The following is a 12085-nucleotide window of genomic DNA, read 5'->3' as shown; positions in this document are numbered from 1 at the left end:
GTAAATATTAAGCAAATATCAGCATTATCAAATGGCATACTGAAGACTTCATCAAAATGTATCAAAAGTTTTGACAGATGTCTGAAAACTCTTTGCTATTGTAGGGATTTAGTTCAAAAATTAAAGCTGTAGCTTCAGAACAAAATCAGACATTTCTTTTACACAAACAGCAATGAAAATCTGGAAATCATTTTCCCAATAGGTTGTGGATGTTAGGACAACAATTAGAATGTTAAAAATCAATATATTTTGTGAGTAATGCACATTGAGGTAAATAAAGCCAAGCCTGGTCAACACAATTCAGTCATAATCTAGTGAAATGTCAAAGCATGCTTGAGCACCTATTGCTGTTCAGTATGTTCCTAATAGAATAGATGTTCATTTACACTTGCAATTAATTTGCTTATCACAATAATTGCCATATTGTATTTTCCTCTCAGTGAATAGGTTGGGTCACATAGAACGCTGTATTCAGAACTGAATGGTTTATATATTCATGCCAGTAACTTTGATATTTAACCACCAGGTCCTCACAACAGCATAGTATACATCTCAGAACAAAGACAAAAGGTTTGCTTTTACAGATCATCGGGAACCGCTAACTTTTGGATCCCCCCGCTCCTTCCTCGGGTAGCTAGCTGGCGGTTTCAAGTAAACCCGCTGGACTATAACCAGCACCTCCACATCATGCTTTTACAGGGACATCTCAAAGATATCTCCAGCTTTGGGGTGGCACAGTGGCTCAGTGGTTAGCACTGTTACCTCACAACATCAGGGACCTGGGTTCAATCCTAACCTCAGGCAACTGTCTGTCTGGAGTTTGTACATTCTCCCTGTGTCTGTGTGGGCTTCCTCTGGGTATTCTGTTCCTTCCCACAATCCAAAGGTGTGTAATTTAGGTGAATTGACCAAGCTAAATTTCCCATAGTGTTCAGGAACGTGTAGGTTAGGTGTATTAGTCAGGGGTAAATATAGGGTAGGGGAATAGGTCTGGGTGGGTTACTCTTCAGAGGGTTGGTGTGGACTTGTTGGGCTGTAGGGTCCGGTTCAACACTTAAGAGATTCTATTCTATTTGAAGTATGCAATGACTTTAGTATGTGGACAGCTTTTTGCACACAGCAGAAGGTAACATCAGCAATAAAAGTAATGGCTAGTTAGTCTCCTGAGGGAAGACTTTTGGACTCGAAAATAGATTAGCATTCTCCTTTTCCCGGAATAATGTCCTGGGACCATGTGTTGAGTCAAACTTAGCAATGGTTTCAGTTAAACACTTGATAAATAAAACAAACTCTCGTGACTGGGTCTGAATGTCAGTCTACATTAAGTACTTAAATCCAAAAGCTTGAAACAATAACTTTCTGACTCAGAAGCAAGAATATTACAAGATATTACAGCAGTAAATTGGATAAATACTAGGAAGGGAAACATTTTCATGGCTCTGAGGAAAGTGTAGGAGATGTGAATGAGTTGGAGAGCTCACTCAAAGAAAGAATAGGTGAAAGCTGACTTGAGGAATATTATTTTAGCAAGGATGTTAAAGCCCTGAAGAGACTGTGAAGGAGATTTACTAGAATAATATCAGGAATGAGAGATTGTAGACACAAGAAAAGATTAGACAAATTGGAGTTATTCTCCTTGGAGCAGAAAAAATTAACAGGAGACCTTATTGAGATGTTAAAAATTATGAACAAGTCTGACAGTGACACTCGTTGGCATGTCAGTAACAAAGTCAAATGTCATGACTGTCAGCAAGAGAGCTAGGAGCAAGATGAGGAGAAGCTTCTTTACTCAGAGTTAATCGGATTTAGAATGTGCTGCCTGGGAGAATGATGGAGGCAGATTCCACAGAGACTTAGATAGCTATTTGAAAGTGATGAATTCAGAGCACTGTTGGAGAGTGGGACTAGCTGGTAGCCCTTTTGGGAGTTGGTACAGGCTCAATGGGCTCAATGGTCTCCTTCTGCACTGTAAAATTCAATGATTCTACATCAATATGTTTATTATGTATACCTACTATATATTTCTGCAATGGAATTTTGTGTACCCCTTTGTTGTTAAAACTGAAATATATTCAAAACAAATGTCAGTGAAATGCAAATATTTCAATCTGCATTCTTGTGAGAAATGAATGAACCTTTTGGTACTCTCATTACTTTAAATGTCTTTCTATCATTATAGACTCATGGATATTTACAACACATAAGGAGGCCCTTCGGTCCATCATGTCCATCCTAGTCGACAAAGATCTGGCTACACCCATCCCATTTTCCAGCTTTTGGACCATAGCCCTGGATACTACAGCAACAGGAGTGAATATCAAACTAATGCTTAAATGCTACGAGAGTTTCGGAGTCAACCACACTTTCAGGCAGTGAGTTCCAGACCCCCACCATCCTCTGGGTGAAAACATTCTCCTCAACTCTCCTTTTTGCCTTCTACTTCATTAATTTATGGCCTTGACTATTCACCCCACTACTAATGAAAAAAAGCACCTTCCTATCCACCTGATCGATGCCTCTCATAAGATTATCTTCCGCTATTAAGTGTCCCTCAATGGACACTGCTCCAAGGAAAACAACCTCACCCTATCCAATTTTTCCACACAGCTCATACACCTCTAGCATAGGCAGCATCCTGGCAAATCACCCCTGCACTTTCTCTCATGCAATCACATCATTCCTGCAATATGATGATGTTACACCACTGGAAACCAAGACCTGCTATTCCCAGAATCATAACAAAAGTTAAAGATTTTGCAAGACCACACAAACTTCCATGTTGTTCTGTCTGTTTGCACCCAGGATAACAGTAAGCACAGAGCAGGTCTATTTACGGAACAAGAATGACTATTTATGACAACTAAGTGGATTCGAACCGTTGACATATAACTCTCCTGATCAAAATGCTTAACCCCCTTATATATGCCTGCTACATGCACATGCCAACACAGATACACACAAATACATGGGCATTATTAGCTGTGGGAAAGATCGGGAAGGCAGTTCAATCGTCCCTGTTTATTGTGTGCACTGAGATCATCCTTTCTTGCCTATTTTGCTACTCCATGACCTTCCTTTTCCAAGTACTTTCACTTGTTTGCAGGAGGCACAGGGTGATTGGTTCACAACTTATAAAGTCTCGAAAGTATGGTTAAAAGCCACAGTTTTTAGCAACTGATGAGAGAATATAAACTGCCTTTCTTCAGGCTTTGGGTGCTTTTTCCTAACTGCTCCTTCCTTTCCAGAGTTCTAATGGCTTCTAACCCAAACATTCACATCCACAATGTCAAAAAGTATGGTGCTGATAAAGCATAGCTGGTCAGGCAGCATCCAAGGAGCAGGACAGTCAAGGTTTCGCACATAAACCCTTGATCAGGAATGCGCGTGTGTGGGGGGGAGGCGTGCTGAGAGATAAATGGGAGAGGGGTGGAGCTGGTGGGGAAGATAACTGGGAATGTGATAGCTAGATGAAAATGGGGGTGATGGTGATAGGTCGGACAGGAGGGTCGAGCAGATCATTGGGAAGGAAGATTGACAGGTAGGACAGTTCAAGAGGGTAGTGCCAATTTGGAGTGTTGGATCTGGGTTAAGGTGGGGTTGGTGAAATTGACATTGATCCTGTGTGGTTGGACGGTACCAAAGTGGAAGATAAGGTGTCAGGTGGCTAGAATTTGGTGGTGGAGATGGCCCAGGACCTGCATGTCCTTGGCAGAGTGGGACAGGAAGTTGAAATGTTCAGCCACAGGGTGGTGGGGTTGATTGGGGGTGTGTCCCGGACATGTTCTCTGAAACATTCAGCAAGTTGGTGTCTTGTGTCCCCAATGTAGTGGAGACCACATCGAGAGCAACAGACACAGGAGCAGAGGTGATTGGAGGTGCAGGAAAATCTCTGTCAGATGTGGAAGGATCACCCACAAACTGATCAGCCCCCTGGAAGCCAATCACAAAGTAGTTGGCAGGCAAAAGGTCTTTGTCATCATCAAAGGATCGCTATTCCCCAGACCAATCAGCTAACTGTTGCCAGCGAAGCCTCCATTAATACACAGTTCTTGGCTCCTGCTCAACTGCAGATAAAATATCCCAACATCGTCAACAATCAACAGAATAAACAGTACTTACACTGAATGACTTGCTTTTAAAAAGTGCAACAATCTTTGGCTTTTAAGTGGTCTTTTTTTCCCATTTCAATCCACGATCAAAATATTCTGAAAAATGAACAGTCTTTACAGTGACTAGAACTGCACCCAGTACTTTAGTTATGGCCTAGTCAACATTTTTTTAAATTCCAGCAGAACCTCTAGTTTCTATGCTTTGGCTAATAAAGGAAACTGTACCATAAGCCTTCTCAACAATCTCACCTACCTGCCCTGCTACCTTCAGAGATGTGTGGAAATGCACACCAAGGACCCTCTGATCTTCGGTACTATCCAAGGTTGTACTCTTCACAGTGTCATACCTGCTTTAATAGCCCTCTTTCTGTGCATCACTTCACACTTTCCCAAGGTGAATTTCATTTGTCACTGCAATACCCACTGTTGTTGTTCTCTATAAGTTTAAGGCTATCTTCCTCACTATATACCACCCTTCCAATTTCATGTTACAGAACATAGAAAAGTACAGCACAGAACAGGCCCTTAGGCCCACAATGTTGTGCCGTGACTTAATCCTAATGTAAAATATAATAACAACCTACACACCCCTCAACTTACTGCTATCCATGTGCATGTCCAGTAGTCGCTTAAGTGTCCCCAATGACTTCGCTTCCACCACCTCAACTGGCAATGCATTCCATGCATTCACAACTCTCTGTGTAATGGACCTACCTCTGATGTCTCCTTTATACCTTCCTCCTAATATCTGCAAACCATGACTTCTCATACCAGTCAATCCTGTCCTGGGGAAAAGTCTCTGGCTATTGATTCTATCTATTCCTCTCATTATTTTGTACACCTCGATCAGGTCTCCTCTTTTCCTCCTTCTCTCCAGAGAGAAAAGTCCAAGCTTATTCCACCTTTCTTCATACGGCAAGCCCTCCACTCCAGGCAGTATCCTGGTAAACCTTCTTTGCACCCTCTCCAAAGCCTCTGTATCTTTCCTATAGTAGGGCGACCAGAACTGGACACAATATTCCAAGTGTGGTCTCACCAGGGACTTGTAGAGCTGTTAATGAAAGCCAAAACATCATATGCTTTCTTAACATATGCCCTATCCACTTGGGTGGCAACTTTGAGGGATCTATGTACTTTCACACCCAGATCCCTCTTGACTCCTCTCTTCTGCAATCTTCTTGCTCACAGACACTACATTTAAGTCCAAATCATTAATGTGCTCCACGAATAGCAAATGCCCCAGAACTGGACTCTGAGGTAACAAACTTCACTGGAAACAAACTTCAAGTCATAGAACTATCCCTCTGCCATCACCCTCTGCTTCCTGCTTCTCAATCAACTTTGGATCCAACATGCCACTTTGCCTTGGTTCCCATGAGCTCTTACTTGATCAGCTGCCATGAGGAACGTTATCAAAGCTTTGGTAACATCCATGTAAATAACATCAAATGCATTAAACACATGAACACTTCTCATTATGTTCTCAAAAAATTCAACTACAGCTGTCAAACATGACCTACACTTAACAAATTAATCTTGATTATCCCTGATTAATCTCCTCTCTTCAAGTGCAAATATATTCTGTCCCTCAGAATTCTTTCTCAACACTGAGGTTAAACTGACTGGCCTGTACTTCCTGGTCTATTGTTTCCTCCATACTTTAATAGTGGGCCAATTTGGCCAGAGATTATTTGAAGATTACTGCCAGGACCCTAACATCTGCTCCCATTAGCTTAACACGTACCTTATCCAGACCTGCAGATTTATCCACTTCTATAGCTGCTCCATCCACTTCCTCTCCTTCCTCTCCTTCCACTTAAAATGTTAATTACTTTTAATATTTCACAGTCCACCACCCTTCTGTCCATAGTATTGTCGTTTTCCATTGTGAAGAGTAACACATTCATTGAGGACTGTGCCCATGTCTTCTGTGCCCATGTCTTCTGTGCCCATGTCTTCTGTGTCCATGCAAAGATAAGCTCTATGGTCCCTAATGGCCCCTACTCTTTCTCTAATTTTTTTTTGTTCTTTGTATAATTTCTACAATCCTTTATTCAGCTCACCAGTGCTTTCTCATTCACTCATTTGATTTCTTAATTTCCTTTATAAGCACTGTCTTCCCCAGCACTTTTTAGATTCTTCAAGGAATTCTGTTGTATTGAGCCCTCAGTAACTCCCATAAGTTTCCCTTTTTCCCATAATCCCAATGTTTATGCCCCTCGTTGACCTCAGTTTTCTAGCAGTGTCCCACTCTTTGTCTTTAAGGAACATGTGCCCTGTACTCTCACTATTTCCTCCTTGAATTTCCTATTTCCTGCTCTGACCTGGTTTTATCTGTGACCCCTTCTTCTATCCACTCTCTCACCTTATCCAAATACCCTATAACTAGGAATATTGAGCTGCTGATCCAACCCATCATTCAGCCAAACATTGGTCATAGCAATGATATCAGACTCCCATGTGCCTATCTCTGTCCTCAGCTCATCTAGCATGTTCTTCAGGCTCCTTGCATTAAAATATATTCCATAAAGTCTTGCTGAAGTCGCTTCTTGATGGAGTCCAAATTGGACATAATGGACAATCTCTAGTTCTCCTATCATTACTGACGATGATACCAGCATAGACAAATGCTCTGGATGTGAGGGAATGGGGATCTTAAACTTATCCACCAGGAAGAAAACAGACATAAGTTTGATTTTGTGGTTTTGATTTGCCCTTGGCACAAGAACTCTACTATGGCCCCATTATAGCTGCTCAATTTATGGCTCCACCTATCATGATGAAATGTCTGTGGTGATGGGTGTTACTGAGATTCTAATCCTGTGGAAATATCATGAAATATAAGGCAACCCATTCAGAGTGTATGATGGACAGATAGGAATTCTGTAGAGTTGTTTAATTTACTTCTGAGGCCAGGGAGAAGCTTTGCAGAACTATTCCTGGGTAGAAGGAAAGATCAGGTAAGACTCCAAACATTGAGGTGATACCAATCTCCAGAAGAAGCTAGTTTGGTGCTTTGATCTTTTATTGTTTCAGCTGTTCATTGCGGCTGTACAGGACATTGGTTAGGCCATTGTTGGAATATTGCGTGCAACTCTGGTCTCCTTCCTATCGGAAAGATGTTGTGAAACTTGAAAGGGTTCAGAAAAGATTTACAAGGATGTTGCCAGGGTTGGATGATTTGAGCTGCAGGGAGAGGCTGGACAGGCTGGGGCTGTTTTCCCTGGAGCGCCGGAGGCTGAGGGGTGACGTTATAGAGGTTTACAAAATTTTGAGGGGCATGGATAGAATAAATAGGCAAAGTCCTTTCCCTGGGGTCGGGGAATCCAAAATTAGAGGGCATAGGTTTAGGGTGAGAGGGGAAAGATATAAAAGAGTCCTAAGGGGCAACTTTTTCACGCAGAGGGTGGTACGTGTATGGAATGAGCTGCCAGAGGAAGTGGTGGAAGTGGTACAATTGCAACGTTTAAGAGGCATTTGGATGGGTATATGAATAGGAAGGGTTTGGAGGGATATGGGCCGGGTGCTGGCAGGTGGGACTAGATTGGGTTGGGATATCTGGTTGGCGTGGACAGGTTGGACCAAAGGGTCTGTTTCCATGCTGTACATCTCTATGACTCTATGAATAACAATTCATAATTAACAGAAAGAAAGGCAGACTTCAAAGCACTTTTCACAACCACCAGATCTCTTAAAGTACTTTATAGCCAATAAAATGCCATCCATATTGTAAATGCAGGAAACATGGCGACTAGTTAGTTCAGGGCATGTTTCCAGAAGCAGAAATATGGTAATAAGCAAATAATCTGTTCTATTGTAATGTGGATTTAACAATAAATATTGACCAAGGCATCAGAGAGATCTCTACTGCTCTTCTTTGAAAAAATCGAAGAGTGTAGTGCTGGAAAAGCACAGCCATTTAGACAATAACCGAGGAGCAGGAGAGTCAATGTTTGGAGCATAGCTCTTCATCAGGAATCTTTGAAGAAATGGCAAGGAATCATTTACGTCCATCAGTGCATACAGATTGGTCTGAAAGGTAGCATCTCCGACAGTAAAGTACTTCCTCCATATTGCACTGGAGTGTCAGCCTCAATTTTTCACAACCTGTACCATCAATACAAGTTATTAGCCATTCCTCTTATTTGCTCTTTCTGGGATCTTGCTGTACTAAGATGGCTACATTTTACAGCTGATAATTCCCAGACTGTGGGGATCACTGCCACTGAAATGGGTGGCATTTGCGACCCAACCCAAAGTAGTTGGCGGTGAGCTGACTCCTTGAACAGCTTGTAAGAGACCACATACCTTTCATTATGAACAAAAATTTCCAATTATAGTTTAATAAAAACTGAAATGGACATTGGACTGCTATAATTGGAAAATCAGGGGAGTTTCAGAACTTGAAAATCAAGTGTTGCATATCACGTAGCTGTACAATACAATGTTGCTTTTCGGGAGCTGGAGGAAAAAGAATTTGAAGCACCAAGAATCATTATGCATCTGGAAGGGCATATGAATAGGAAGGTTTTAGAAGGATATAGGCCAAATGCTGGCAAATAGGACTGGATTTATTTAGGATATCTGGTCAGCACAGACAAGTTGGACCGAAGGGTCTGTTTCCATGCTGTATATTGCTGACTCTATGACTAAATTCTGCTTGACAACATCCTTCTGATTGGTTGAGCTATAGAGTTAAAAGCTCCAAGTGGCAAGTGCAGCAAAAGAAACATCCAGAGCCAGCAGACAGAAGACATCCATCTCACTCTCTTGCTCTTTCCATGTGGGATAAAGACAGCAAAAACAAAGCAAGCTACAAAGAGACCATTCATACAGGAAAATACCCAAGTTCACCAGATTGACCGTCGAAATAAAAGACAAAAGCCACACAACTGATAAAAGCATATCATCTTTTGGCATGAAAATCAAAAACACTGCGAAAAATAACTTTCTGCCTTCTTGGCTGGACTTTTGATCTTTGGGATTTTGTTTGTATTCATTTCCCACTCATGGTATGTTTCAAACTGTTCGCTTTTGTTTGCCTTAATCATGATCGAGTATGTGAATATGTTTGGGATTTTGCAAGGGTATAGGTAAGTTGCATAAATTAGAAAACTTTCTTTCTTACTGGTCTTGTTAAAGTTATGTATGAAACAATAAATACTTATTTTCTGTTATGAATGAAACCTCGTGTGAATTGCTTTTATCCTGACTATCAGTCAACAGAGCAAATTTTGGTGATCGCATTGGAACATCTCACATTTTGTGATGGCTTGTAGAACAGTGGGTCACATGAGCATGTTTCCAGTTAAATAGTGACACATGCCAGTTTCTGTTGTAATGGTGTTCCCTTCCTTGTTGGGTGGGGAATTCTTGGATTTTTATTACCTGTGGTGCATGGGAATGCGGTAGATAAAAGGTATTGAATTGTTCAATCAGCCATGATCATGTTGAAAGAGTAGGGCAGGCTCAACCACAGAATCATAAAATCCCTACAGTGTGGAAGCAGGCCATTTGGCCTAACCAGTCCATACTGACCCACGCACCTCCACCTCCCTGTAACCCTTCATTTCCCATGGCTAATCCACCCAACCTGCACATCCCTGGACACTATGGGCAATTTAACATGGCCAATCCACCTAACCTGCACATCTTTGGACTGTGGGATGAAACAGGAGCACCTGGAGGAAACCCACACGGACACGGGGAGAATATGCAACCTCCACACAGATGGTCACTTGAGGCTGGAATCAAATAGGCTGAATGGCCCACTTCTTTATGTTTAACCCAGTGACATGAAGGGACTTGAAGTATGTCTAAACTTGTCTATAAAAAATAATTCAACAATTGCACTTTCAAAATTTTTGAATGCCTTAGAGATAGAGAAATCAACAGCACAGAAAAAGGTCCTTCAGCCCATCATGCCCATTTCAGTCAAAAACAATCACCTATTCTAACCTCACTTTCCAATTCTTGGCCCATAACCGTGGCATCGCAAGTGCACACCTAAGTACTTCTTGAATGTTATGAGGGTTTCTGTCTCCCACCATCCTAACAGACAGTGAAATTCATATTCCCACCACTCTCTGGTTGAAAGAAAAACATCTCCTCTAAACCTCCTGCTCCTTTACCTTAAATCCATGCCCCCGGTCACTGATCCCTCCTTTAATGGGAAAAGCTTCTTCCTGTCTCCCCCATCTATACCCCTGATGATAATCTTATAGATCTGAATCATATCCAAGAGATTTCAATGCTACTTATTTCTGAATTGGAGGTGCCGGTGTTGGACTGGGTTGGACAAAGTTAAAGATCTCACACCAGGTTATAGTTCAACAAGTTTATCTGGAAGCACTTGCTTTCAGAGCACTGCTCTTTCATCAGGTGGTTGTGGAGCAGAATCATAAGATACAGAATTTATACCAAAAGCGTTACAGTGTCATCGAGCTGTAATGATATATTAAACAAATTCAGATTAAGTCTTTCATCTTTTAGAATGGGGAATGATAGTTCCAGTTCTTTAATATGTAAATCCCAGAACTCCTTTCAGGTTACATTCTCAAAATAGCTTTAGCTTTTTTAACAATAGTTGCCATCTCAGCTCAGACAATGCCTTCAAGGTGTGAGGTTAAAGTCTGTCTGTGTCCCCAGGTTGTGGGGGCTAGTGCTTCCAAAAAAATCTGTTGGACTATAATCTGATGTTGTGTGATTTTTAACTATTTCTGAATTGGCATCATCCAGCAGATGGCGTTGGTCCCGAGCAACAAAAAGATGAAGAAACGTGCAATGATGCCTGGATACAGTTAAAAATCACACAACACCAGGTAATCGTCCAACAGGTTTTATTTGGATGTAGGAGCAGCGTTCCGAAAACTTGTACTTCCAAATAAACCTGTTGGACTTTAACCTGGTGTTGTGTGAGTTTTAACTTTGTTTACCCCAGTCCAACACCGGCATCTCCAAGTCATGTCTTGGATACAGGTAAGGCAATATTCTGTGGGCTCCTACAGAACTGTTGGTGCAGATGTCTGACAGTGTAAGGTCAACAATTTCTCATGAAGTATTTGCAAACCAAGGGTGGTGGGGGGGGGGGGGGGGGGTTCTCGGGTAAACCACTCGGAGCTGAGGGCAAGGGTTGCAAATTTCTGCACCAGCTCGGCAGATTTCCCTCCTTAAAACCGCAAGAAACAACATAAAACTTTGGGCACTTACCGATCTCTGCGACGTGATAACCTGTCTCGGAACGCGGAGAAACTCCTTAAAGTGAAACCACATGAGATCAGAACAAGGCTCATCGAGTCATTTTGTCAGCGTTTCCGAGCTTTGTGTAACTATAACGAAACTTTTGCTTTTATAAATGGCATTAGATGTAAAAGTAACAGAACCTGCAAACAATAAATTTAACACATGACCTAAATATTTACTGTTTTCCCCCCCATTGCTGATATTTGACTGAGTTCCCGTTGCTCTTAATTATCTCAGTAAATTCTCAGGAGTTCAAAGTTTAATGTAAATCCGTTTAAATGCGGACAAAAAGTTGTTCACTTACAGAACGGGGATCTGGGTCCAAGTAATCGACATCGTCCCTTAAATCCCCAAACTCCTGTCCCCAAACGGCCAGAGAAAAGTAGGAAACGAGCAGCAGACCGATCATTGCGCACCTTCTCTGCTGGAGATAAATGGTTAGAATGACATTGGGCAGCTCCAGTTTTCACTGAGTCACGGACCCCAGTCTCAGTCCAATTCACTCCCCGAGCTGGAAAATGCAATGCTGAGTTTAAAATATGTGTGAAGGCTGGTTTTTATTTTTCAAAAACAAAACGTTTGCAGAGATAATCTTGTAGACAGGGAGGAGTAAAATGGATATGTCCTGAAATAAATTCATACTATACTGGAGACGTTAACTGTGTTTCTCTCTGCCGGACCGGCTGAGTTTCTCCAGCATTTTATTTCGATTCTCCAGCAGCCGCAGTATTTGG

At 41.8% G+C, this 12085-nt stretch overlaps 1 protein-coding gene across 1 annotated transcript in view; it reads right to left on the bottom strand.

Moving 5' to 3' along the window:
• Window positions 1-11775, bottom strand: part of itih5 (inter-alpha-trypsin inhibitor heavy chain 5) — a 61886-nt gene extending 50111 nt beyond the window's left edge. Inside the window, exons 1-2 of the mRNA XM_072563002.1 lie at window positions 11656-11775; window positions 11319-11363 (exon numbers count right to left, since the gene is read on the bottom strand). Coding sequence (XP_072419103.1) covers window positions 11319-11363; window positions 11656-11760 — 150 coding nt within the window. The 5' untranslated portion in view covers window positions 11761-11775. The remainder of the gene's footprint in view (window positions 1-11318; window positions 11364-11655) is intronic.
• Between the last annotated feature and the right edge of the window lie 310 nt (window positions 11776-12085).

The sequence above is a fragment of the Chiloscyllium punctatum genome, chromosome 44 (genome assembly GCF_047496795.1).
Source record: "Chiloscyllium punctatum isolate Juve2018m chromosome 44, sChiPun1.3, whole genome shotgun sequence".
NCBI lineage: Eukaryota > Metazoa > Chordata > Chondrichthyes > Orectolobiformes > Hemiscylliidae > Chiloscyllium > Chiloscyllium punctatum.
The sequence above is the reverse complement of the archived record's forward strand: the minus strand, read 5'-3'. Positions and strand labels throughout refer to the sequence as shown.